The 24,409-nt window shown below is 35.7% G+C and overlaps 6 protein-coding genes across 7 annotated transcripts; 4 read left to right on the plus strand and 2 right to left on the minus strand.

The window, feature by feature from the left end:
* The first annotated feature begins 8,714 nt into the window (after positions 1–8,714).
* Positions 8,715–10,221, plus strand: LOC106357192 (CLAVATA3/ESR (CLE)-related protein 10-like). Its single transcript, XM_013796869.3, has one exon. The coding sequence runs from the start codon at positions 9,275–9,277 to the stop codon at positions 9,620–9,622; it is 348 nt and encodes a 115-aa protein (XP_013652323.2). The 5' UTR covers positions 8,715–9,274; the 3' UTR covers positions 9,623–10,221.
* Positions 10,222–10,990: 769 nt separating this feature from the next.
* Positions 10,991–11,705, plus strand: LOC106354061. Its single transcript, XM_013793907.3, has 4 exons — positions 10,991–11,043; positions 11,132–11,212; positions 11,290–11,371; positions 11,446–11,705. The coding sequence occupies exons 2-4, from the start codon at positions 11,157–11,159 to the stop codon at positions 11,629–11,631; spliced, it is 324 nt and encodes a 107-aa protein (XP_013649361.2). The 5' UTR covers positions 10,991–11,043; positions 11,132–11,156; the 3' UTR covers positions 11,632–11,705.
* LOC106354060 lies at positions 11,646–13,125 on the minus strand. 2 transcript variants are annotated; one of them, XM_013793905.3, is made up of 2 exons: positions 12,890–13,125; positions 11,646–12,694 (listed from the first exon to the last, which is right to left on the minus strand). In XM_013793905.3, exon 2 carries the CDS (start codon positions 12,611–12,613, stop codon positions 11,873–11,875), a length of 741 nt encoding a protein of 246 aa, XP_013649359.2. In that variant the 5' UTR covers positions 12,614–12,694; positions 12,890–13,125; the 3' UTR covers positions 11,646–11,872. The 2 variants fall into 2 exon arrangements, with proteins under 2 accessions (XP_013649359.2, XP_013649360.2); XM_013793906.3 differs by having other exon boundaries at positions 12,868–13,059.
* A 7-nt stretch (positions 13,126–13,132) lies between these two features.
* On the plus strand, positions 13,133–16,869 carry LOC106354064 (protein GDAP2 homolog). The gene is made up of 16 exons (XM_048736062.1): positions 13,133–13,199; positions 13,277–13,402; positions 13,617–13,972; positions 14,057–14,134; positions 14,219–14,274; positions 14,478–14,597; positions 14,678–14,748; positions 14,825–14,918; positions 15,058–15,261; positions 15,355–15,606; positions 15,706–15,814; positions 15,922–15,989; positions 16,088–16,157; positions 16,241–16,315; positions 16,403–16,494; positions 16,569–16,869. Exons 3-16 carry the CDS (start codon positions 13,640–13,642, stop codon positions 16,642–16,644), a joined length of 1,698 nt encoding a protein of 565 aa, XP_048592019.1. The 5' UTR covers positions 13,133–13,199; positions 13,277–13,402; positions 13,617–13,639; the 3' UTR covers positions 16,645–16,869.
* Position 16,870: 1 nt separating this feature from the next.
* LOC106354063 (putative pentatricopeptide repeat-containing protein At1g69350, mitochondrial) lies at positions 16,871–19,445 on the plus strand. The gene has a single exon (XM_013793909.3). It carries the CDS (start codon positions 16,886–16,888, stop codon positions 19,256–19,258), a length of 2,373 nt encoding a protein of 790 aa, XP_013649363.2. The 5' UTR covers positions 16,871–16,885; the 3' UTR covers positions 19,259–19,445.
* LOC106354062 lies at positions 19,291–23,303 on the minus strand. Its single transcript, XM_013793908.3, has 4 exons — positions 22,786–23,303; positions 21,964–22,178; positions 21,368–21,887; positions 19,291–21,280 (listed from the first exon to the last, which is right to left on the minus strand). The coding sequence occupies exons 2-4, from the start codon at positions 22,171–22,173 to the stop codon at positions 19,506–19,508; spliced, it is 2,505 nt and encodes an 834-aa protein (XP_013649362.2). The 5' UTR covers positions 22,174–22,178; positions 22,786–23,303; the 3' UTR covers positions 19,291–19,505.
* Positions 23,304–24,409: the final 1,106 nt, after the last annotated feature.

Raw genomic sequence — 24,409 nt, forward strand, 5'->3', positions numbered from 1 at the left:
TTCAATTCTTCAAATGCAAACGTTTGTGGTCGTAGACTCGCACTCAATCAAACACATATCTTCCAGAATCATGTTTAAGTTAACTTTTGTGGAAAGAAAGAAATAACATCGAATTTTTATATTAGTAAGTCTATAAAATTAGCAGATTAATCAATTTTGTAAAATAAATGGCTAAGAGACACATGTCTATGTGATGCCTAACCATTGTTAGAATATTGTTGAAATATATGTAGCATATGCTAGTACTCAACCAACAATTACATATAGTTGTAATACAGTGTGTGTGTGTGTGTGTTTATATTCATGATAAAATATTAATTAACATTTTCCATATAGTAGATTTTTGGGTAATACATGCATTGCTTATCTATCATTAACAGATAATTAAAGAATTAGGTGTTAATATATACGCAGATTCAATATCAATATTTTTCTTTACCATTTATGGGGTTTGGTCTATCGCTCTCGGTGCTATAAGAACGCGATAGCATATCTGCGACAAGAATAATTTGTGCGTACACGCAAGAGTGACACCTACCTGTATTTCCACAATTCATCTATAGTCTCGTAGGCCCTTTTATTTAGTTATTCGATATACATTACAGAATCAACATCAACAAAAAAAAAATTGATGCAAAAGTTAAGTTTTAATACAATAAAAATCAGATTAATAAAAATATGTCAAGGACTAAAACAGTCTCTTAATCTTTGTTTTAAGTGACTAAGGGTCTGACTGGTTCAACCGCAGCGGTTGCGGTTGCGGTTGCAGGAGTTTGCGGATGCGGGTGGTTGCGGTTTCTAGCGGTTTTAAGAGATTTTGTACGACTGGTTCTGCGTTTAGAAATTGGTGCGTTTGCGGGATACTTATGACTGGTTAACTACCAAATGCAGCAGCGGTTAAATAATAAATTAACAATATTTACATTTTATACAATTATAAAAATATCAAAAATAATAATATTATAATAAATATAAAAGTTATATTTAGAAAGTTATACTTTAAATTTTTTAAAAATTATAGAAAATATTTTTATTTTAAAGTTTTATAATATTAATTAAAATATAATAGATATATTTTAGCATTTTTATAATTCTAATTTAATTTTTTTATTGAATATTTCTATTTTTGTATTTATATTGTTTTGGAAAAAAAGAATTTTTTTTATCCTCCCGCAACCGCCCGCAACCGCAAACGCTAGCTGGAACCAGCTTTTGAATTTATGAGGTTCAGAGCGATTTGGATCGGTTTGGAACGGTTTAAGCGATTGTTGCAAAACGCCAACAACCGCAACCAACCGCAAAAGCTGCGTTTGCGGGTGGTAACGGGAAAACCAGTCATACCCTAAGTCTTTCTTCTCTTTTTTTCTCGTACTTTCTTAAATAATATTATTATTTTAACGATAATAGATGTTGAGATAATATAGTGATGTGGAAGGTCTTAGATTGTCGGTAAATAACAAAGTATTTTTTTTTTGGTTGAACAACATTTTCATTAAAACTTCAGCTTGAATTTACAACAGGAGCACCAACAATAACCTAAAGTGCCAAAAAGATTGAGAAACTAAGCAGGCTGATAGCACAGCATCTTCTGAAACTAAAGCTCCACACCAGGATACTGATGGAACAAAGAAATATTACATATATAATCAGTCAAAGGCCACAACATTTCCTTTAGAAACCAAGGCAAGGCTGAGACATGGAAACCAAAGAACTAAAAAGACAGGACTAAACCAAATAACAAAGTAAATAGATTATTATATATGAATAGAAAGTATCAATAATGGGTGCCATTGCTAAACCTGTTGGAAACAAAACCATGAACAGTATAGTGTGCAATCATTTATATATATATATATATATATTGACTTTTAAACGCAACCGCTCGACCTTTTATATATTATATATTCACAAATTTTAAACGCAAGCATATATAAACGACAACATAAAATGTAAATTATTATTCTATAGCAACACTAGAGTAGCGAAACCCTTTGCTAAAAACACACACTAAAGTAGCGATCATGATTTGATCAAAAAAAAAAAAAGTAGCGATCATGCATGTACGCAATTTATATTTTTTAATGGGACATTTGCTAAAACCAACCCAAATATTCAAGTCAAATGTAAAAGTGTACCCCACTTTCAGTCAAATGCAAAACCAACCTAAAGGAGTAGTGAAAGTACTATTTCACCCTTATGACCAAACAAAAAACATAAATGTATTTTACGTTTCTATCCTTTGGAAGTCTACACGTAATAAAAGAAGTCTACATATATATAGACTTCCTACGAAGTCTACTTTATAGACTTGTTTTGTAGTCTACACTCTAATTTGGTCTACTAATTTAATTTTGAAAATGTATAAAAATAATTATTGTGATATTTTTAATTAATCATCAATATAATGGATAATATGAAGTAAATAAATTAAAATTTCATATAATCGAACAATTTTGAAGAATATATACTAATTTGGTTATCATGTGCTAGACTATGTTCATAGTTTAGAAACAAAAGGTTCTAACATGTTATGTCTTTTAGTAGTTGATTTCATAGGGTTAGATTTTAGATTTTGTTTTTTTTTTGTTTTATTAACTTAAATCTGCATATTAATGTTTAGTAGTTTATATTTTGTATAAATGAGACTTTTTGATTATCAAGCAAAACATTTAGGGTTTGATATTTGTGGTTTAGGGTTTCGTAGACCTACAATAAAGTCTATTTATCTGAAGACGTCTTTTTCAGTCTATATTTTTCAATTTGTTTTACAAAAAATCATTATATTTAAACTAAGTTAAGTTCCTTAAGAATAAAAAAGTGAAATCATATACTATAACTATTAAAAAATAAAGAAATAAATTTAATAAATCATATATTAAAATTATTAAAATAATAAAGAATAAACAACAATAATTAAATTATTATAGTAGACTTCCAAAAAGGTCTACTATGTTATAGTAAGATCTACTCCAAAATTTTAATTTTAGTAGACTTCAAACGAAGTCTACAGTATCGTAAATTTTAACCTAGTTACATTTTTGTCTCCCTATATAAACAAAATTTATTCAATCTCTCTCTAAAGTGGCTGCACAAGTTCTTAAAACTCTCTCCCTTCTCTCTAAAACTTTCTCTCTTCTCTCTAAAATTCTCTCAATTGTTTCTAAATCTCTCTCATTATCTTCTTTCTCTCTAAAATTTTCTCAAGTCTTTCTCACAATATTTTCTTGTCATTTTAGATATTATGATTCATGGTTTTCATCTTCTCCTTTAAAAAATGTAAGTTTTAGATCTATAGATTTTAAATGTGTATTTTATGTTTATTTCTCACAATATTATCTTTTTTTGGTAGGTATTATCACTCATGGATTTCATCATCTCCTCTAAAAATGTAAGTTTTAGATTAATAGATTTTAAATATGTATTTACATGTTTATATTCAAATAAATTTATAGATCAAGCTCTCTACATTAATTTGCTACTAGTTTACCTTATAAATTATATTATGTAAAGTATTTTCAGATTTAAAATTATTTTCACATTTCAAAATATATAGATTTTTTCAGATCTGAAAATTATCAGACAGTGTAGACTTCTAAAGAAGTTTACTAAAGCTTGCAGACTTCATATGAAGTTTACTAAACCATAAAGTTTAAGCAGACTTCATTGGAAGTCTACAAAAATATGACTTTAATTTTTTTTCTATGTTTTTTAATAATTTTATCTTATTTTGCAGGTATTTTCTTCCATAGTTGTTCTCTTCTCCTCCTAGAAATGTAAGGTTTACATCTATAGATTTAAAATATGTGTTCTAGTATTTATATTCAAATAAAGTTACATATTAAAATTCATATTAATATGTCTTTAATTTATAACTATTTTGTCTATTAAATCATATTTTTAAAAGTTTTTTAGATTTAAACTTATTTCATATTTTTAATGTATTATTTTTCAGATCTATTTTTTTTGATAGAGTAGACTTCATTTGAAATCTACTTAAAACTTACGGCTGGTAGACTTCAAATGAAGTCTACTAGCCTTGAATTTTAAGCAAATTTCATTAGAAGTTTACTCAAATATGATTTTAATTTTTATCTTATTTTTTAAAATTTTATTTTATTTTGCAGGTATTCTCTTCCAATATTTTCAAATCATCTTCCCAAAAATGTAAGCTTTCCATATATTCATTATAAGATATTTTGTGTTTATAATGAACTAAATTTATAGATTCATACATTATCTTTTTGCTTTGTTACAAGGATGACAAAAAACCATTTTTGAAATATTTTCCAGAACAAAGTATTTTCAAATTTTCTAAATGCACACTTTTAAATATGAAAATTTTCCATTAGTGTAGACTTCAACTAAAGTCTACTAAACAATAACTTTACGTAGACTTAATAAAAAGTCTACTAAAATATGATTTTATTTTTTATCTTATGTTTTTCTCATAACTCTATCTTATTTGGCAGGTACTTTTTCCAAGACTTTATTTGAAGCATCAAGATTATGAAAAATCAAACATACTCAAGAATAATTTTTAATATATTGCTCTGTAATAACTTTCATAATAAAATATTAATTTTTAAATAATTTTTTAATGCATAATCTATAAACATTGTATTCATTTTTAGTTGTTTTCACTTGTATGATATTATTAATTTTTTGTTAGATATCAATTTTTTCACAAGATCTAACCAACCAAACAAGTAAAACCACCATAAGCTAAAATAATAACTAACACACATGTGAGAAGAAGAAAATCTATACAAAATTTTCCCAAAAATTTTCAAGAATAATACTAATCAAAACAATTTGCAATAAGTATCAAGTGTATAATTATAACACATTAAATTGTGAAATTCATCCAAGACCATTAAAATTTTACTAACATACACTGTAAAATAATTAAATCATGAAAAAATATGATGAATAATACACAAATACACTTTTAATAGAATTTACGACGTAGACTTCAACTGCAGTCTACATTTGTAGATTTACAAAAACGTCTACACTTATTATTTAACATATAGTCAATCCAAATTTTTTTAGTGTATTGGCGCAGGCTTGATACACAAAGGCGTACAAAGTGTGTCTTAGATAACTCGATCAAGTTCCGTACTTGTCGATTATTCGTGACAGGCATAAGAGGAGTATATTCCTATTCGGAGTCATTTGTTTTAAATGATGTTTGGTAAGGAATAGGTTAGCACCATCTTCTCAATTTTGTTGTCCAGATCATAATCTTCTTGTGTCATTTCAAGAAGTTTACCATGTGTACAGCCATCATGCACAAGGAACATTCTTCAACCTTTCCGATTCTTCATCTTTTCGAATATTTTGTCACCCAAAATGTCTTTGGCCCATACTTCACACTCGCTCTAAGTTTCCAACCACATCCTTGAACACGACACTTAGCCACATACAGAGTTTTTGTTGTCTTATATGCTGAAAATGTAAAATTATATTCCACAGTCACCGACTTCAGCTTTGAAACAAGCTCAGCCTTACTAGCAAAACTATAAACGAAGACTTAGAAATACGTCTACAATTATTAGCTAACAACATTGTCAAATCAAATGAATTATACCTTCATAATTATAAAAAAAAAATTATTTTCAAAATCACTCAAACCCATTAGGATTAACTAACACACACTGTCAAACAAAAAAACTAGAAAAAATTTAATGAATAATACACAAATTCACATTTTTATAGATTTTTCTATGAAGACTTAATATTTAGTCTCTGAAGATGTTGACGTTCTTTTCAGTTTACAGACGTAGACTGTCAAATAGGTCTACTCTTTGGGTTGGTTTTTGCAATTGACCATTTTACGGGTTGCTTTCTATAGTTGAATAAAAGTTGTAATTTTGTACATGTAGACTTTCATTTCAGTCTACAATTTAAAAAGGTTACTTTTTGCAATTGACCAGAATTCATCCAAGATTTGACTTTCAGAACTAGACTTCATATGCAGTCTACATGTTTGAATTTTTTTGAAAGAGGTTAGTTTTGCAATTGACCAAGTTTGACTTCAAATCAGTAGATTAAAATGAACGTCTACGGGTGTGTAGACTTCTTGTGAAGTCTACTCTCAAATCCGACGGGTTGGTTTTGCATTTGACCAAAATAAAAAAGTAGACTTTATACGCAGTCTACATTTTTTTTTTAAGATAAGAAGACTGCATATGAAGTCTACAATTTAATAAATTTTTGATTGCTTTTTAAACTTTTTGGTCAAACACAAAACTAACCTATTCCACGAAGTCAAAGTTTTGGTCAAATGCAAAACTGACCTTTTATAGACTTTGTTGGCAGTCTACATTTTGTAGACTTCCGTTGAAGTCTATTTTGAAAAGTCAAAAGTTCGGTCAAATGAAAAACTAACCTCTTTTAGGTAGACGTCTTAGTAAGTCTACCGAAAGTTTTATTTTTGTTGTCAAAGGTAAAGACGGAGACTACTGGGGAAGTCTGCGTTAGAAAAAAAATTTGTCTGCTCAATTGCAAAACTAACCCGTGCGTTGACAAATAGACTGCATCGTAAGTCTCCACGGAGGCGTAGACATACAAAACAGTCTACCGTCGCGACACAGATCTGAAAAAGAACGAAAACCATGTAAATAGTTACATTTTTCATGTGTAAAGCTTGTTTCCAACCTTTTCAACCGTCCAAACTCCAAATATGAGCAAAAAGAAGCATCTTTAACGATTCACTAATGAAGAAACTCGAAAATATGAAGTTTGTGATTATGAAAATGATAGTTATGAGAGTTTTTTAGATGGAAATGTAGAGGAGATGAGAGAAAATGAAGTTTTTTGGGTTATAATGAGAAAAAAGTGGTTGAAAATTGAATTCTAGAGCTTTAGAGCTCAAAAATGGTGGTTCATGGTGGTTGGAAAAATTGATGATGATGGCATTTTTGTAAATAAGAAGAAATGGTTAGGGTGTATTTGATTTTTTGTTAATTTCGAAATTAATAAAAAAATAAATAAAAATGGCAATTTTGTGAATAATTTAAAAACATAAGGATAGTATGGAAATTTTATTGATGAATAGTATGGACAAAAAAAAAAGGGTTGGTTTTGGATTTGACTTGAAAATATGGGTTGGTTTTGAAAAACACCCTTTTTTAATTAACTTCAAGGTACCGGCCCGGGACCTATGAAAAAAAATTCAAATAATCTCTAAATTAAAGGAAATTGCAACTTATACTTCGTCTGTATATGTTTTTTTTTTTTTTTTTTTTTGCTAAAACGTCTGTTTATGTTTCACGTCTGGTTGTCTGGGTCTAGCATAGTTTTGTTTCCAAAACAAACTGGATAGAATGCACCTTTCTTTTAATGCACATTTTTTTATATAGTTACACATAAGATGATAACAATTTGTAAAAGTGGCAATTATGTATCATCAATATGCATGCACGAGAACGTGTTTTCGGAATCTGCAGGAAACTTAATAATTTGAAAATCATATACTAATTAAGCAAATTGTTGTTTACCTAAAAATTATGGTCAAGATCATTTGCATAAAAATATAGGGCTACCTAGTGTATTTTCCCTTATTAGATACTTTCGTTTTTTCGCATTTTAACAAATCGAACTGTTTAATTCTAAAAAAAAAACTGTTTACGATTAACGATCAGTGCTTGCACAAACGAACATTAAAAAAAGGTGCTTACAAAGTTACAATTGAGGGTTTAAGTTTGTAACTAATAAATTGTAAAACTATAGAGAAATAATACAATTCTGATTTGTAATTAATTATATATATAGAATCAAACTACTTTCTTTTTTTTTGGGCAAACAGAATCAAACTACTATGTAGATAATTAATTATATATGGAATCAAACTACTATATAGATGACTATGCGATAGTATTAATTAATCAGATCAGTCTACGTCGACAAAAGTGGGGGCCCCATGGTGCGAGATCGAGTCATAAAGTTACAATAAGTGGCATCAGCAGTCAGGAGCGATGCACCTTGAAGTTGGAATTCGATCATACAATTTTCATGGAATATACCGCGCGGTTAAAAAGCTCTCTTCATTAACATAAGTATAAGATTAAATCATTATCACTTTTAACATTATAAAATAATTTATCTTTGTTTTCAAAAACTCAGAGTCATGATTACAAATGCAAAAGAGAGATTGCGAATCCATGATTCTAATACGACCACGTTTGTTCTCTGCTCGAAAATGACACCCACTTTCACGATTCAATTTTAAGTATTAACCAATGAACCAGCCGCTTATAACGAAAAAAAAAGAGACCTATGAATAAGTTCGGTTTACTAAATATGGGCTGAATCTATGTCTATCACAATGGGCCGTACTAATAGCAATATGTCCAAATGTATGCACACGATAACAAGGCCAGTATAACCCATCTCTATTATATTTGGCGGCAAAATTCACAAAGAATCTGAGTCTGCCCTTTTCATTTAACAAATTGATGAAAGATCTGTCTTTGGTTCAAACTGAATTGATTTTGAACAATTTTGTTTATTGATTCTGCATCTTGAGTTGTGCTGCTGCTTTTTGCTTGTCCAGAAAGCTTGTAAGTAATGTTCTCAAAGGCTCCTATGAAAGCCAAAAGGACATCAAATCATTTTTGTTTCATTTTTCTCTTCCTTCTTAATCACTTTTGCACCTTTTTTTTTCTTTTTTCTTTTTTGCACCTTGGTTCCTTGATCTATTTTGATATGTGCTGAAGAGACTCCGGAACAGCAAAAATACAGAGCGAGTATTTTGTGTTTGGATCCAGTAAAACTTAGCCATAGCCTACAAACAATATGCAGTTCAAACAGAGATCTTTAAGGGAAGGAAGAGATTTTGCGCTACACCGAAGATAACTTGAGATCCACGAAACAACCCAATATAACCTTTTTGTCTATCTAAATTAGTAATCAGTCACATTTTTTTATTCTTGAAAAAATCCAAAAGCTAGGAGAAAGTAAGATTTATGGTTCGGAATGTACAAGGTCACGGATTGATATTTATGGTTATGGGAAAAAACGTAAATAACAAGATATAAAAAGACCCATCTTTTCAACAATTACCCCTCTTTTATTTTACCTCACATTTTATCATAATCATACATATCCTCTGATGCAGCATTAAACTCTCACTTCGCAATTCACCAATATCTTCACCTTTCTCTCTCTCTCTCGATCACTCAACTTCCTTTCTCCAAGAATCTCTCTTCCTCTATTGGACAACGAAACGCAAGAATTTCAGAGATCTCTCTCCATCTCTTTACCGGGAACAATGCCGACTAACCGGAACCGTCCGATCAATACCATCAGTTACCTCGTCGTGTTCTTCCTTCTTTCAACCGCAACAGCAGCAAGAAACGAGTCTAACCGAACCCACGGAGCAAACCGGAGGTTTCAACACGCGTACTACTCTTATCCTCACCGCTCATGCCAATCTTTCTCTCGTCCCTACGCACGTTCTATGTGCATTGAGCTCGAAAGAATCCACAGAAGCAGCCGACAGCCACTTTTCTCTCCTCCTCCTCCTCCTCCTCCTCCTCCTTCTCCGCCGGAGATTGACGAAAGGTACGGCGTCGACAAAAGACTCGTCCCCTCCGGTCCAAACCCGCTTCACAACTGAAACACATTTTGTAATGCGTAGAGAATAAACGAGATTTCTTGAGGTGCAAGAAAAGAGCTAGTAGCTAGGGTTTCATCGAGATTTATTCTCAGTTTTCTTGTAAATCTTGTTTCTTTTAACTACGTTCTTGATGTTTGTTTTGTATTGCGCACTACTACTACGTTATGAGCAAAACTATGCTTTGTTATTTCCATGCTTGTTTTTAGGTCTTTATCAGGAGTATATGGCAGAAACAAGCTTGGAAATGGTTTATTTGGATCAGAGATTTTGCTCTTTTTACTTCCTAGTTATTACTACATCCATACATTGGTGTGATTGAGACAGGAGGAGGTTGATGATCAAGAGAAACACATGAGTTCCATTAATTTGAGAGGCTGTATACCTCTCTCTTTCTCTCAAAGGTCTTTGTATGGACTTTATGATATTTATGAGCCTTCTCAATTGGTGTTGGGCTTTATTAGATGTAGCAAGATAAATGCAACGCAAAAGCATAGACAGTAGCTCCAAGTGTATCATCTACTTTATGTGTTATCCAATTTAAATATGTAGATAAGATGTTTTTATTGTTTTTTGAGTTTTTTTTAATTGTTTTGTTTCTACTATATGCCATAACTATTTTACAAACCACCAAATTTATAAGAAAATTAGGTTGTAAATATTTACAAATTAGGATCAATGGTGTATTAAAAAATGTTGGAAAAAGTCATGCATTGAATACAGTGATGTAGTAGACATAAATAAATATTCAAAACATTTTAAGAAATAATTTGTTTCTTACCAGACAGGAACAAATACCTAATGAAAATTAATCTTATAGATAACATTTCAGTTGTAAATTGTAAGAAAAAGTAGGGCATTTTAATGTTTCTATTTAAGAAAGACTGTTATATATGGAAACAAAAGACAATAGATTCTCTTTGTTTTTCCATATAAAAAGAACTTTGTATATATATGACGTCGACGCCAATACATATTAAGCAAGATTATATCGTTTCAGTCTCTCTTAAAGACCTCAACGCTCCAGCTTTGTGCTTGAAGAAAGTGTTAGACTTTGTGTTAAGTTTGCTTTGTATGTATATGGTGTTTTCAAAAAGAAAAGACAGCGTAGTAGGGAAATTTCCATACTAAACATGTGTATCTTAACAAATCCTTACATGTCACCTAAAAATTAGTAACTTTTCAGAAGCTTAAAAAGAAAGAGAACCTTCTCTTGTGGGACAAGGAATCTATTAATGTGACTTCCTAATATGGAAACCCTCTGTGAGACCGTAGCTTATATGGCTTGAGTATAGGGAAAGGTATTGCTTAAACAGCATTTCACAAACTACACATTCCTTGCGTCAAACTGCAATATCCGTCTATATATAAGTATGTATACGTAGCTTCCCATGGCCGTGCTCTGATATACACTAGTTCTCAAGGTAAAGTTCTCTCTCTATATATTAGTTAATGGCATTATCCAAAAATGTTTTAAGATTCGATTCTGAATTGTATTGTGAATGAAACCAGTGAGCAGCGAGAAGAACCTGTGCCCATGGGACCTGCGGTGGAACTATGGAAGGAAACAGAGATGGCCAAAACGAAAACAAAGTGTGTTCAATGTTTCACTGTATATGATTTGCTTATAAGGCAGCTAAGAGACTAATGGGTTCGTTCGAGATTTGCAGGTACGAGAAACTATGCGAGAAGATTGTGTTATGGGCGGACAAGAAGACAAAAAAGGCCAAGAGAAAGCTTCATAGAACAGAGGTGCATCTTCCTAACTTTCCAAAAACTGATTCTTGCATAAACTACAAGACTAATCAATGTAATGAATGTAACAGAGAGGTGTAGAGAAGACAAAGTTGAAGGCGCTGCAGAGATATACCGAAGATAACGAACGCATTGGGATCATAGTCGCGAGTGCAAGAGCACATGCATATGAGAGACAGATGAAGGAAGAGCTAAAGGTCAAGGAGAAAGTAAACCTCATGAGAACAACTGGACGTAGTCCATCTACATGCCTCTGAATCCAACAAAGTTGTAAAGCCAAAACATTCTTTCTTAACAAGCTTAAATGAAGACACACAAATTAATGTGTTTATTTATACAACTTTAGACACAATCATCAATTAAACACACAAAATCTGCAAACCAAAACTTCAGAAAAAGTTGCATAACACAATCAAAACTCAAAATCACAATTGCAATCAATAACAATATCAAAAAGTTCCAAAGACTCCAAAAAGCTGTGAGCTCAGAGTATCATTCTCATGAAGTTATTTCATTAACCAACCTTTCCAGAATAGGGTACGCAAAATACAGCACCAAACCAGAAGGAACCGCTAGAAGAATCGTGAGGAGGAAGTAAAGAGCAAGAATGACGAGGCTACCAGGTATAGCAAAGAACACTATCAGCAGAAAAACGATCACAAACGGAAACTTGGAGGTGAAGGAGATGAAGAAATCAAGAGACTTGTGAAACGAGAAATGCTGTCTGCTGCTTGGTTGGCTCTGGTTATCCACAACAACAGGCCTTGCAATCAGATTACTGCAGTACTGGTGGTTCTCACTACTGACCAACGAACCACCACCACCACCGTGTCTCGTCCTGTCACCGTTGAGACTCTCAACCATCCAGAGAAGGAAGAAGTTTTTCTTAGGGAACTTGAGGACACCGTTGTAGACAACCCTGAGGGAGAGCAGCTGACACCAAGGGCAGGAGACGAAGAAGGGGACTTTGATGTCTTGGCTGGAGAGTCTCAAGACAGCGGGCTGGAGGGCAAAGACGCAGTTCTGGCAGAGAGTGTGGCCGCACCATAAGACGTAAGGAACGTTCTCGACGATGTTGAATGATTCGAAGCAAATGGGACAGTCTAGTCCTTGTTCTTCTTCTTCTTCTTCTTCGTCTCTGCTGACATTTGAGACCTCGTCGTCGTCGTCTGAGGAGGGTTGAGGTGGATCTTTCTTTAGACCTATGCTGCCGATTACATTCGACGCAAAGCTCCACATTGTATCGACAAATTGGAAGATACTGTGCCAACGTTACCCAGTAAAGGAGAATCTTTGAGGAACAGTCATCGTTTCAAGAACCTGGCGAACAAGTAAAAAGATCAGATTTTTATGAATAAAATTGAATAATCTATCTCAACAGATTACCAAAATTACATAAACATAGATTCAGAATACGCAATCAGATCAAAAAGAGCAATCTTGGTTTTTAAAAATTGGATCTTTAGATTCTTCTGTAAGAGAAGGAAACTCACGAAGATTGAGATTTTGGTTTACCGTTAAATCTTCAAAATCAGATGCAGGCGATTCATCGAAGAAGCGGAGATCGAGACGAAGAAGGAAAGCCTTTCTCTCTCTTTCTCTCTCTATCTCCCTCGTTGTTCCGCCGTGATGCCTTTCGTCTGTTTTTAGTTGGCACAAAACGCAGAAGAAGGTGACGGAGCAAAGGCGAGACGGTGTCGTTTTCGAGACTATCCTTTATTCCCTTTAGTTTAGCGTACTGACAAATTTGCACGTGCCATTGACAGCCTCATCAGTGTCGAACACCTTCTGCGTTAGAGAGAGGGTTAGATAGAGCTCAGCTGAGGTATATTCGCGTGAACGACACCTCGAAAATTCGTATATGTTTTATTTTTCTTTTTAATTATTTTGATGTTTTCGCAGCCTCATCATCATCATCCATCCATCGATCATCACAGTTGTATATTATTATGAATCTTCTTTCTCCTCGTAAGTAGAATTTGGGATTTAGGGTTATCTTCGATTCGTTTCTGTGATCGAAATTCTCAGGTAAAGACTCTGACTTTCAATCCTCATATCTGGCACGATTTCGATTAGAATTCTCCTCAGTAATCTAAAGTTTGTATCTTTTTCACTTTTGTGATGTTGTTTTTATTCTACACTTGCTGAATTGGATTGGTTTCAATTGTGAATGCGTTAGTACGATCTCTTTATTTAATACTCGATGATTCGTTTAATGTAATGATGATAATTGTTTACTCAGGCATTCAAAATTTCTCAGCTGCGATGATGTATCAGGCGGTTCCCACGGCAACAACCTCTCGCGGTGGGATTCCAACGGAGAGCGGTGATTACGTTGTGACTCTGGATCAGATTCCAAGATGGAGTGATGTTGAGCAGAGGTCTTCGTCCCTCGAGGGTGGTGAAGCAGGTGATCCATCACATTCTAATCCTCGCTACGCAAACCCTTTGGCTTCTTCGTCTTCTGAAGCGGGAAGCAGCGGGAATGGGATGGTTTCTAAGTTTCCTGTTGATCACGAGATTAACTCCAGGATCTATCTTTGGAGAGGGGAACCGTGGAACCTTGAGGTTGATGCTGTTGTCAACTCTACAAATGAGGTAAACTGAGATCATGGATAGTTAAGTAAATTGTTCAATGTTCTTTATGTGCCTTGTTTGATATGGTTGACTTTTCTTGGACAGAACTTGGATGAAGCACATAGTAGTCCTGGTCTACATGCGGCTGCTGGTCCTGGTCTTGCAGAACAATGTGCTACTTTGGTACACAACTCTTTCCTTCTCTATTTTCTAGATCAGAGTTTATAGAATTTGTTAGCAAAAGATGATTTCTTTCTTGCTTGACAGGGTGGATGCAGGACAGGGATGGCCAAAGTAACAAATGCATATGATCTACCAGCGAGGTAATTGGTGATGGAGAAGATTGTTTATGATAATAGAGCTCTTCCATTGTTATGTTAGTTACACCTTTTCTCACGCTATTGGCATGTTATCTCTTAAGGACGAAGCATTGTGTATGACTTGTATCTTGGCTGTAGAATCGTTTTGTCAATCTCTTAATCCTCAACTTCAAGAAATGTTTTTTTTTTGTTGGTTACTTGTTCAGGAGGGTTATCCATACAGTAGGACCCAAGTATGCAGTAAAGTATCACACAGCTGCGGAGAATGCTCTAAGTCACTGCTATAGATCTTGCCTAGAGCTTCTCATAGACAATGGGCTTCAAAGGTATGCGAAGTGAACTTCCTTATTTTGTTTTACAACATTCAGATTCTTTAGTACGTATGAACTCGATTTTTGGTTTACAGTATTGCTACGGACTGTATATACACAGAAGCCAAAAACTATCCCCGAGAACCAGCTGCTCATGTTTCCATAAGTAAGACAGTTCTTAAACAGTCTCTTTGTTTCCGATAACTGGCTTTGATGTTCCCAAACCGTGTGTTCTGCTCCAGGAACTGTTCGTCGCTTTCTTGAGAAGCATAAAGATAAAATCAGCGCCGTTGTTTTCTGTACCACCACATCCTCTGATACCGAGATATACAAAAGGTATAATTAATTCTATGTGCTCTCTTTCTGTTAATCGTTGATTTAAGAAGCATTCACATTAAGACCACAATTGCTTATAGTTATGTAATGCAGAAGCAATGTAACCATTGCTAAAATATTTGACTGTCTAAAATATTAGATTACTTCCACTTTACTTCCCTCGTGATGAGCACGAGGAGGAGGTAGCTATCTCAAAGCTCCCTGCTGACGTTGGGGATGAAAATGGTGAGACTGTTATAGACGAACGTAAGATCAGAATACAAGCACTTCCAAATAAACCTCAAGACAGGTCTTTTCCAGCTCTAGTCCAGCGCTCTTCCACTGATCTTGCTTTGGTACGAAGGTTGGTGAACTTTTGACTGCTTCACTCTTTGCACTTTATTTTGTCTGTCCCCTTTCTTCTCTCTTTGTTGATTGATGCACGTATGATTTTCAGGAACTCAAATCATCTTGATTCGTATTTGGATCCCACCTTCATGTCTTTGATTAAAGATCCAGATGAAAGGCGCCAAGAACAATGGGAGAAGACTGCACAAGCACAGAGTGGATTCAATTTTGTCAAGTTACTAGGGTTTGGTGATCTTGGGGGACCCCCTCTCTCTGCTGCAGAGGAATACTCACTTCATTCGAGATACCTAGCAAAAGCTAATTCTCTCAACCTTTCAGAAATTGCAGAAATGAAAATTGTGTATGGCTTCCATGTCCTTGGTTTCTCTTTTCTTATGTCCTTGAGGTAGCCAATGACTACATAGACATTGACAAAGGCCTGTTTGTTTTCTTTATTCAGGTACCGAGGTGGTGTTGACACCGAGGGTCATCCTGTAATGGTTGTTGTAGGAGCTCACTTTTTGCTACGATGCCTTGATCTGGAGCGTTTTGTGCTTTATGTTGTAAAAGTAAGATTCCAATCACATGGTTCTTCCAGTTCTTTCTTTTGAATACTTTCTGGTATTGATGTTCTTTGACTTTATTTGGTGTGTGACGATGCTGCAATTGGTTACAGGAATTTGAACCTTTGATACAAAAGCCTTACTCGATTGTCTATTTCCATTCTGCAGCATCTTTACAAGTGTAAGTTGATTCTTAGTCTTTGTTTAGTGCATAAAAAGGACTCTTACGCTTTATAAGCTTCAGTAACATATATTGCCTTTTGCCATGTAAATAAACAGCCAACCAGATTTGGGATGGATGAAAAGATTACAACAAATACTTGGCCGCAAACACCAGCGTAACCTTCAGGTATAAAACTACACATACTCAACTTTCATTTGGGGAAGGTTCCTCCTCCTTGTCCTAATCTTCATCATCTCTGTTTCCTCCAGGCAATATATGTTCTTCATCCAACTTTACAATTGAAGGCGACAATCTTAGCAATGCAAATGTTCGTGAACAATGTGGTAAAACTCCTAATCTATCTCAATGTCCCAGCTTTTCCCCCAAAAGTCAAAATCTTTCTTATAACTTGCCTCTATTTTCCGATAAAGGTCTGGAAGAAAGTTGTCTATGCGGACCGTCTTCTCCAGCTTTTCAAATACGTTCCTCGCGAGCAGCTGACAATCCCAGACTTTGTCTTCCAGTTAAGTTTACTCTACTCTTTGACTCTCTAAAAAATGTTCTTCAGTTACTGAGTGTTGTGTGAAAAATTGGCAGGCATGATCTTGAAGTCAACGGAGGAAAAGGTCTTATCGTTGACCCAAGAACCAAATATGTCTACCAACGTCCATGAACCATCATCCCAAAGGGTGAAAAATATCATCAAGACATTTACTTATGTGTCGCTGTCTTTTTGTGCAATATTTGTTTATTCTTTCATGTTTGATCTAAAGACTTACTTTACCCTTTTTGTGTTGATGTCGGGAGCAAAACAAAACCCTCTCTTTAGCTTTTTAATGTAAAACTATGTCTGAATCTTGTTAATAGTTATAATCAAAGGTTTCTCCTTTCTCTTCTCTACTGTGAATGTTAAGATGACGCAGTACATGCCATTGTTTAGATCATGCTCGAGTTTACGAACACTAACCCAACTCCACGCTCACCTCCTCGTCGCCGGCCGTCTCCGTCACGACCCTCTTCCCGTAACAAAGCTCATCGAGTCCTACACTTACATGGGCTCTCCCCACTCGTCGAGACTCGTCTTCGAGTCCTTCCCTTACCCTGACTCCTTCATGTACGGCGTCCTCATCAAATGCAACGTTTGGTGCCACTTGTTCGACGCAGCCATTGATCTTTACCACAGGTTGGTTTCTGAGAAGACGCAGATCAGCAAGTTCGTGTTCCCGTCTGTACTGAGAGCTTGCGCTGGCTCGAGAGAGCGTTTAGGTGTTGGTGAGAAAGTCCACGGGAGGATTGTTAAGAGCGGTGTAGACGGTGACGATGTGATAGAGACGTCTCTGTTGTGTATGTATGGTCAGACCGGGAATTTAAGCGATGCGGAGAAGGTGTTCGATGGAATGTCTGTGAGGGATCTTGTGGCTTGGAGTACTCTTGTTTCTAGTTGTTTGGAGAATGGTGAGGTGGTGGAGGCGTTGCGGGTGTTTAAATGTATGGTTGGTGATGATGGTGTGGAGCCCGATGCTGTGACGATGATTAGTGTGGTTGAAGGATGTGGTGAGGTTGGATGCTTGAGAACGGCCAAGTCAGTTCATGGAATGATAACGAGGAAGATGTTTGATTTTGATGAAACGTTATGCAACTCTCTGCTTTCTATGTATAGTAAGTGTGGGGACTTGCTTAGCGCGGAGAGGATCTTTGAATTGATAGTTAATAAGAGTGCTGTTTCGTGGACTGCTGTTATCTCTAGCTACAACCGAGGCGGGGTTTATGAGAAAGCATTGAGAAGTTTCGGTGAGATGTTAAAGCATGGTGTTGAGCCGAATTTGGTCACACTTTATAGCGTTTTGAGCTCTTGTGGATTGTTAAAGTTGGTTAGAGAAGGCAAGTCTGTCCACGGTTTTGCAGTTAGACGAGAGCTAGATCCGAACTACGAGTCTCTTTCTCCTGCCTTAGTCGAGCTCTACGCTGAATGCGGGAGGTTAACCGACTCCGAGGCGGTTCTACATGTGGTTGGTGATAGAAATATTGTGTCGTGGAACTCTCTTATATCTCTATACGCAAATAAAGGTATGGAGATCGAGGCGTTGTGTTTGTTTAGACAGATGGTGACACGGCTGATGAGACCTGACTCGTTCACTTTAGCAAGCTCAATCTCGTCATGCGTGAATGATGGTTTAGTCCGGCTAGGGAAACAGATTCACGGACATGTTGTTAGGACCGATGTTTCTGACGAGTTTGTGCAGAACTCGATGATAGACATGTACTCTAAAAACGGACTTATGGATTCAGCATGTGCGGTGTTTGGTCAAATCAAAGATAGGAGCGTTGTGACATGGAACTCAATGCTCTGTGGATTTTCTCAGAATGGTAACTCCTTAGAGGCGATTAACCTCTTCGACTATATGTATAGAAACTGTCTCAAGATGAGTGAAGTTACATTCTTGGCGGTTATACAAGCTTGCTCAAGCATAGGTTCACTGGAGAAAGGGAGATGGGTTCACCATAAGCTTATTCTTTGTGGTGTAAAAGATCTTTTCACTGAGACAGCTCTCATTGACATGTATGCTAAATGTGGAGATCTCAACGCAGCTGAAACCGTTTTCAAGGCCATGTCGAGTAGGAGCATTGTCTCATGGAGTAGTATGATCAACGCCTACGGTATGCACGGGTGTATTGACTCAGCCATGTCTACATTCAATCAGATGGTGGAATCAGGAACTAAACCTAACGAAGTTGTTTTCATGAACATTCTCTCTGCTTGTGGTCACTCTGGTTCAGTGAAAGAAGGTAAACTCTACTTCAACTTGATGAAAAGCTTCGGCATCTCACCGAACTCGGAGCATTACGCCTGTTTCATCGATCTTTTGAGCCGTTCTGGTGATCTCAAAGAAGCATATAGAACCATCAAGGAAATGCCTTCCCTAGCTGACGCTAGCGTTTGGGGTTCTCTGGTCAATGGTTGCAGAATCCATCAGAGAATGGATATCATCAAAGCCATAAAGAAAGATCTTTCGGAGATAGTAACCGACGACACGGGCTATTACACTCTCTTGTCCAATATATATGCTGAGGAAGGCGAATGGGAGGAGTTCAGGAGAATGAGATCGGCTATGAAGAGTTTGCGTCTTAAGAAAGTTCCTGGCTACAGCTCAATAGAGATTGATCAAAAAGTTTACAGATTTGGAGCTGGGGAAGAACTCTGTTTCGGAACAGAGGAAATCTACATGTGTCTTAGGAATCTTCAACATGTAACTCTTGAAGCAGATTGTTTACAGATTAATGAATGAAAGACATTCCATGTAGGAAACAGAGAAGCAGATTTTGTAATAACCAACCACTCTAATATAACACAACCATGTAATTCTTTTTCTGTAGCCCTTGTAAGAGAGGACAAGATATACAAAGGGCAACCAATACCCACAAACATGGCGATGATTGAGAATATAATAAAACATCCGTCTGTCTTCTTCAATACTGAATCAGTTTCTCTGTTTTTTGTTCTCCCTCTATAGTTTTTTTATTTCATGAAAAACTTTATGTTAAGATCACAGTTGGTGGAGTACTACCTGCAGGGCATCTTTGTCTCCTTGGTCTTCTGGTTGCGTTTCCCCACCCGGTAAGGCTCCTATCTTCAAGTCCCACCATTTGTACATTACTGTTATCTACTGGCCCCTCCAAAGAGGAACAAACCGGAGCTCCGTTGACGTTGCTGATCAGCCTTTTCCTTCCTCGGCTAGACCCACCTCGGTTTGAGCTTCTTCTAGCCACTCCTGAGTTCCAGCTGTAGCCTGTGGCTTTCATAAGTCCCTCAAACATTTGAAGATCTTCTGTTACTTCGAGCCTAGACAGAGAAGCAAGTCCAGGGAGAACATCCCTTTGGAAATCCCTTCTTGGTCTTCCTCGTCTTGCTTGTCCTCTCCTTGGCTTGTTGATGCCTATAGAATCCGTCCCCTCGAATTTCAGATGTTCAGGGACTAGAGGCGCTGGCATGTAGTCTTCTTCTTTTGTTGGTGGTAAGTTCAGAGTCATTGCCTCGAAGTAATCAACCTCCCCTGAAGAACACTCCTCACGGCAGCCTTCTAAACAAGCATCAAGCCTCTTTTCTAAATCACCGCCGCAAGAAGCAATTGTGTTCACAAACCAAGAGAGCGGGTCTTTAGCAGCTGCATCGGTCGTAGAGGAAGCAGCTTCGTCAGGATTATGAGACAGTGAGATGGTGACTATAGCTTCTGCTGCTCCCTTGATGAGTTCATCAAGAGTCTCTCCAGCTTCATCTCTCTTCTCTGGCGTTCTCTCCCCTTCGTCTTCACTCTCGAGAGCCGGGGGAGCTTCCAAATCTATTAAAGGAGTTGCTCTTGTTTCCACTCTTGGTTTGGAACACAAGCCGGGACTTTCATCCTCACTAGCACATATATTCAAGTCAATGTAGTTCCTGTTAGTGGCAGCTTTTTTACTTTCAACATCTTCAGCAACCGAGGCGTCACATGGCAAGTTAATGTCGAAGTTTCTATTCACCAAAGTGTTTGCTTCCTTGAGAGACACAGGGGGAGAGTTAAAGGAAGAGTTGCACTCCCAAATAGAACGCTTATGAGAGATAGGGTATCCAAGAATCTTTCCACTACTCAATGAACTAGCCATTTCAGCCCGTCCCAAACCGTTGGGAGGAGATACATTACTCGAGCCATCAGCAGAAGCATTCAAATCAAAACCGCCATTGGTTAGTCCGTTTTTGTTAGGGGGGTTAGGTTTTAACCAGGGCAACCCAGCAGAGCATTCCTGTCTTTTTGGTCCTTGAAGACTTTCAAAGCTCTGATGCTTCAAAGAACCATTTGTAACAGCCCCATTTGGACCATTGTTAAAATGGTTAAGGTTACTTGGTGGTACACCAAAGGCAGTTTCCTTCAACCCTGAAGAGAACCCTTGGTAAACCCCTTCAAAGCCGCCACGTCTTCTCATCTCAGAGTTTGAATCTGCTCTTGCTTGCGTACTATAACTCAAGAGTGGATTCGTTTGAAACGGCAAAGGTTTCTGAACTGAGCCGTTACTCCGGTTTGAAATCCAGTGGCTCCAAGTTCTGCTAGGTTCAGGGCGGTAGCCACCATTAGTCAAGCTTGGAGCATTTGATGCCACGCTTGATTCCACATAGCTATCATAGGAAACTTCAGGATTCCTTTGACGAGCTTCCCATTCGCCGGATAACAACCTCCTCTGATCAGTTGAAGGAGGATAGCCAAATGCATGGTTAGCAAGAACTTGTACTGGCTGTGAAGGCACACATAAGTTCTCTCTTGGAATGCTTTTTCCACGCCCTGTAAAGTGCAGCCAAAGCAAAAACATCAGAGACTAGAAGATATACACATTAAGTGAAGAAGTGCCACTTAATGGAAGAATCTCACCTGCTTCTAGAACCATCCATCCGTTTTGACTAGTATTCGTTTCCAACCACTGGCGTTGCGCATGTACAATGTTTTTGCCATAAAGAGAGTATACATCCCTGGAAGAAGGACCATCTTGGCACTGGACAGGCTCGTTCAAGTCAGTTAACCCATTTTGGTTCTTCATAACCGAAGAAGAACCGTTCAGATGAGAAGCATTGTTGCCTCTTCCAGCTTCTTGAGGACAGTCTGCATCATCGAGATACTCATCCGCGGGGAGTTGAAGATCAATCATTCTTCTCCTGACCTTCACAGGCCTAACCTCCTCCTCGTCCTTTGAGCTAACACCATTCGCCATGGGAACGTTGTTGCAAGCTTGGGAGCTGCTTCCTTCACCACCACACACCGGTTTTCCCAAGAGAAACGCAGGCAGGTCGCGTTTGATGGCACTCTCCGGTGTGTGTTCAGACTGGTTGTTGTTTCCTTTAACTTCATCCATCAAGCTCTTTTGCGTTCTATACAAACGGTGAAGTTCATGAACCTACGCACAAACCAAATGTCAAAATCAAAACCGAACCGTTTTGAGTGGAAAGAGACAAAAGGGTTTGCTTAGGTACCTGATTCTTGAAAACGGCTTCGTGCTGAAGCATAGTTTGCTTAAGAAAATCTCTCTCGTTTCCAAAGTGAGATTCCTCCGGGGGAGGAGCTCTCATCGAGAAACCATTCTGATTATATTGCACATTTTTATTATCTCCCGACCGGCTGCAAGTGTTTGAATCTTGGCTGAGATCCTTCATTGAAGACAAGAAGCTTTCACGGTGAACCATGTCTCCTATTAAAAAAGAACCAAATCAAGTCAAGTACTAAAACTCCAAATCACAACTAAGGCACCGACGACTTTTATTAAAATCATATTTAACTTATCAAATTCAATGCAAATTATTGATAATACAGATTCTGCAGAAAACTGTGAATTTAGCTCTAAAAATGGAGAAAAATATAACAAACAAAAAAAAAAGAAAATTCCGATCAAATGGGAGTCCACAATATCTAACAAAAATATAGTGAGAAATTAAATAAATAAAGAAGCTGCCATTACAGGTGAAACGATCATACACTAAGAAAATCGAAAACTCGCCAAAAACTAATCCATAAAACCCAAAACGAAAAAAGAAAGAGAAAAAAAAACAATCTGACAGACAAGAGAATCAAATCCACCATACGATGAACAGTGTAAAGAGGGACATAAGAAGCTGGATCGATTCACTCAAATGTCTTAACCTTAACTCATCTATCACAAAGATCTATTAAAAGTATAATCAGAGACAAACAAACATATATGGAAAATCAACTAGAATAAAAAATAATCTTTAAACAAGTGTATATAAATTAATTAATATTGAAAATAAAAAATAAAAAAATGGGAGAGATTTTGTTACCTCAGACCCACATCCCCTCTAATCGCTCGTTTGAACAGAGAAAATCTCTCAAACACTCACTCCCAAATCGGCGACAATTATTATTATACAAAACTTAGAAATATACGAAAGTTATATTTTAAATAAAAATGTTATTTCCGAGAAATAATAATAATAAATACCAAAAATATGAAAACAGTTTTTTTTTTCGCAGAGAGAGAGAGAGAGAGAAAATCTAAGAAACAGTTAAGAAGAAAGTGAGGAATAATCGAAACTCCATGGGAGAAGAGAAGAGAAGAGAAGGAAAGGAAGGGAAACTCTCAGATCGTCTTCGTTGATCCGATGGGCCAACTCTATAATCTCTCTCTCTCTAGACTCTCTGTATCTCTCTATCTGTCTCTCTCCTTTTCTCTCTGATTCTTAAAAAGCAAATGAAAATAAAAAAGAAAAGAATAAGAGCTTTTATATTCCTTTTTTTTTCTTTTATTTTTCTCGGATTTGGTGTCTTCTCTTTCCTTATAGAGTGAAGAGAGAGAGAGAGAGAAGTTCGGTGAAGAGAGAGAAAGAGTAAGAGAGATCCCGTAAAATAAAAATAAATATATATTTACATTAAAAAAACGAACGAAGGACACTTCTAACAACAGAGACGCGATATTATTTGTCAACATCTGGTCTCCCTTTCTCTCTCTCTCTTTTGCCTCTCATCATTTTTACATTTTTTTTCCAGTTTTTACGCTGAATAATTTAAAGTGGCTTTTCTCTTTGTTTTTCAGTTTCACCTGTAATTCATTTCTAATTTTAATCCGTCCCAATCTTTCGTTAGATCGTATAGTTTTACTTTTCATTTTAGTAATGATTTTTATTATATTTTATCTTACATATTTAAAATTAAAACTGTTTTAAAACAAAAAAAATATTTGTATCGGAAATGTATTTCATATTTAAACTTTATCTTAAAATTGTCGTCTATTACTTTACTATCAGAAAAATTTTTTTTTAGTCGTGTTACGTTATATATTACTCATCATTAAATTATCTTCACAATTTACCAAAAGGGATATTAAGCCTTTAACGTAATAAGCATTAAATAGTCTCGGTTAACCGAATCGGAAATTAAAAGAATTGCTTTGTTTTAACCAATGATGGACAACTTTATTTAATTTATGTTTGTCGATTAGTTATTATTTTACTAAAAATATGTTAAAAACTTTCTTGTGATTAATTTTTTAAAATTTATTGTATTACTTAAAATGTAAAATTTGATCATAAATGTATCGAACTAGTCAATTATTTAGAATTTTGAATGTAATCTATGAATTATCTTAAATAGTTATATACTAAACTAGTCAATTATTTTTTTTGAATTAAATGTAATCCATTATTTGTTTCCTAATTGGACATGTATTAATTGTATCTCATTTTATCAATGTTTTAGATACATTTTATTGACTATTTATTTTGATATATAGGTATATAACTATTATATTTTATCTTCCATATTTCAAATTAAAACTGTTTTAAAAGAAAAAATATTTGTATCGGAAATGTATTTCATATTTAAACTTTATCTTAAAATTGCCGTCTATTACTTTATTATCAGAAAAATTATTTCTTTAGTCGTGTTACGTTATATGTTAGCTCATCA

Source organism: Brassica napus, chromosome A7 (genome assembly GCF_020379485.1).
Source record: "Brassica napus cultivar Da-Ae chromosome A7, Da-Ae, whole genome shotgun sequence".
In the NCBI taxonomy this organism is placed as follows: Eukaryota; Viridiplantae; Streptophyta; class Magnoliopsida; order Brassicales; family Brassicaceae; genus Brassica; species Brassica napus.

What these genes read in the sequence shown, in the direction of transcription:
- LOC106354061 (XM_013793907.3), top strand. Translation starts at nt 11,157, where the DNA reads ATGGGACCTGCGGTGGAACTATGGAAGGAAACAGAGATGGCCAAAACG. An exon ending in ATGGCCAAAACGAAAACAAA is followed by an intron (nt 11,213 to 11,289) that starts GTGTGTTCAATG and finishes CGAGATTTGCAG; the next exon opens with GTACGAGAAACTATGCGAGA. An exon ending in GAAAGCTTCATAGAACAGAG is followed by an intron (nt 11,372 to 11,445) that starts GTGCATCTTCCT and finishes TGAATGTAACAG; the next exon opens with AGAGGTGTAGAGAAGACAAA.
- LOC106354062 (XM_013793908.3), bottom strand. Translation starts at nt 22,173, where the DNA reads ATGGTTCACCGTGAAAGCTTCTTGTCTTCAATGAAGGATCTCAGCCAA. An exon ending in AAGCCGTTTTCAAGAATCAG is followed by an intron (nt 21,888 to 21,963) that starts GTACCTAAGCAA and finishes GTTTGTGCGTAG; the next exon opens with GTTCATGAACTTCACCGTTT. An exon ending in ATGGATGGTTCTAGAAGCAG is followed by an intron (nt 21,281 to 21,367) that starts GTGAGATTCTTC and finishes TGCACTTTACAG; the next exon opens with GGCGTGGAAAAAGCATTCCA.
- LOC106354063 (XM_013793909.3), top strand. Translation starts at nt 16,886, where the DNA reads ATGACGCAGTACATGCCATTGTTTAGATCATGCTCGAGTTTACGAACA.
- LOC106354060 (XM_013793905.3), bottom strand. Translation starts at nt 12,613, where the DNA reads ATGTGGAGCTTTGCGTCGAATGTAATCGGCAGCATAGGTCTAAAGAAA.
- LOC106354064 (XM_048736062.1), top strand. Translation starts at nt 13,640, where the DNA reads ATGATGTATCAGGCGGTTCCCACGGCAACAACCTCTCGCGGTGGGATT. An exon ending in TTGTCAACTCTACAAATGAG is followed by an intron (nt 13,973 to 14,056) that starts GTAAACTGAGAT and finishes TTTCTTGGACAG; the next exon opens with AACTTGGATGAAGCACATAG. An exon ending in ATTGCAGAAATGAAAATTGT is followed by an intron (nt 15,607 to 15,705) that starts GTATGGCTTCCA and finishes TTCTTTATTCAG; the next exon opens with GTACCGAGGTGGTGTTGACA.
- LOC106357192 (XM_013796869.3), top strand. Translation starts at nt 9,275, where the DNA reads ATGCCGACTAACCGGAACCGTCCGATCAATACCATCAGTTACCTCGTC.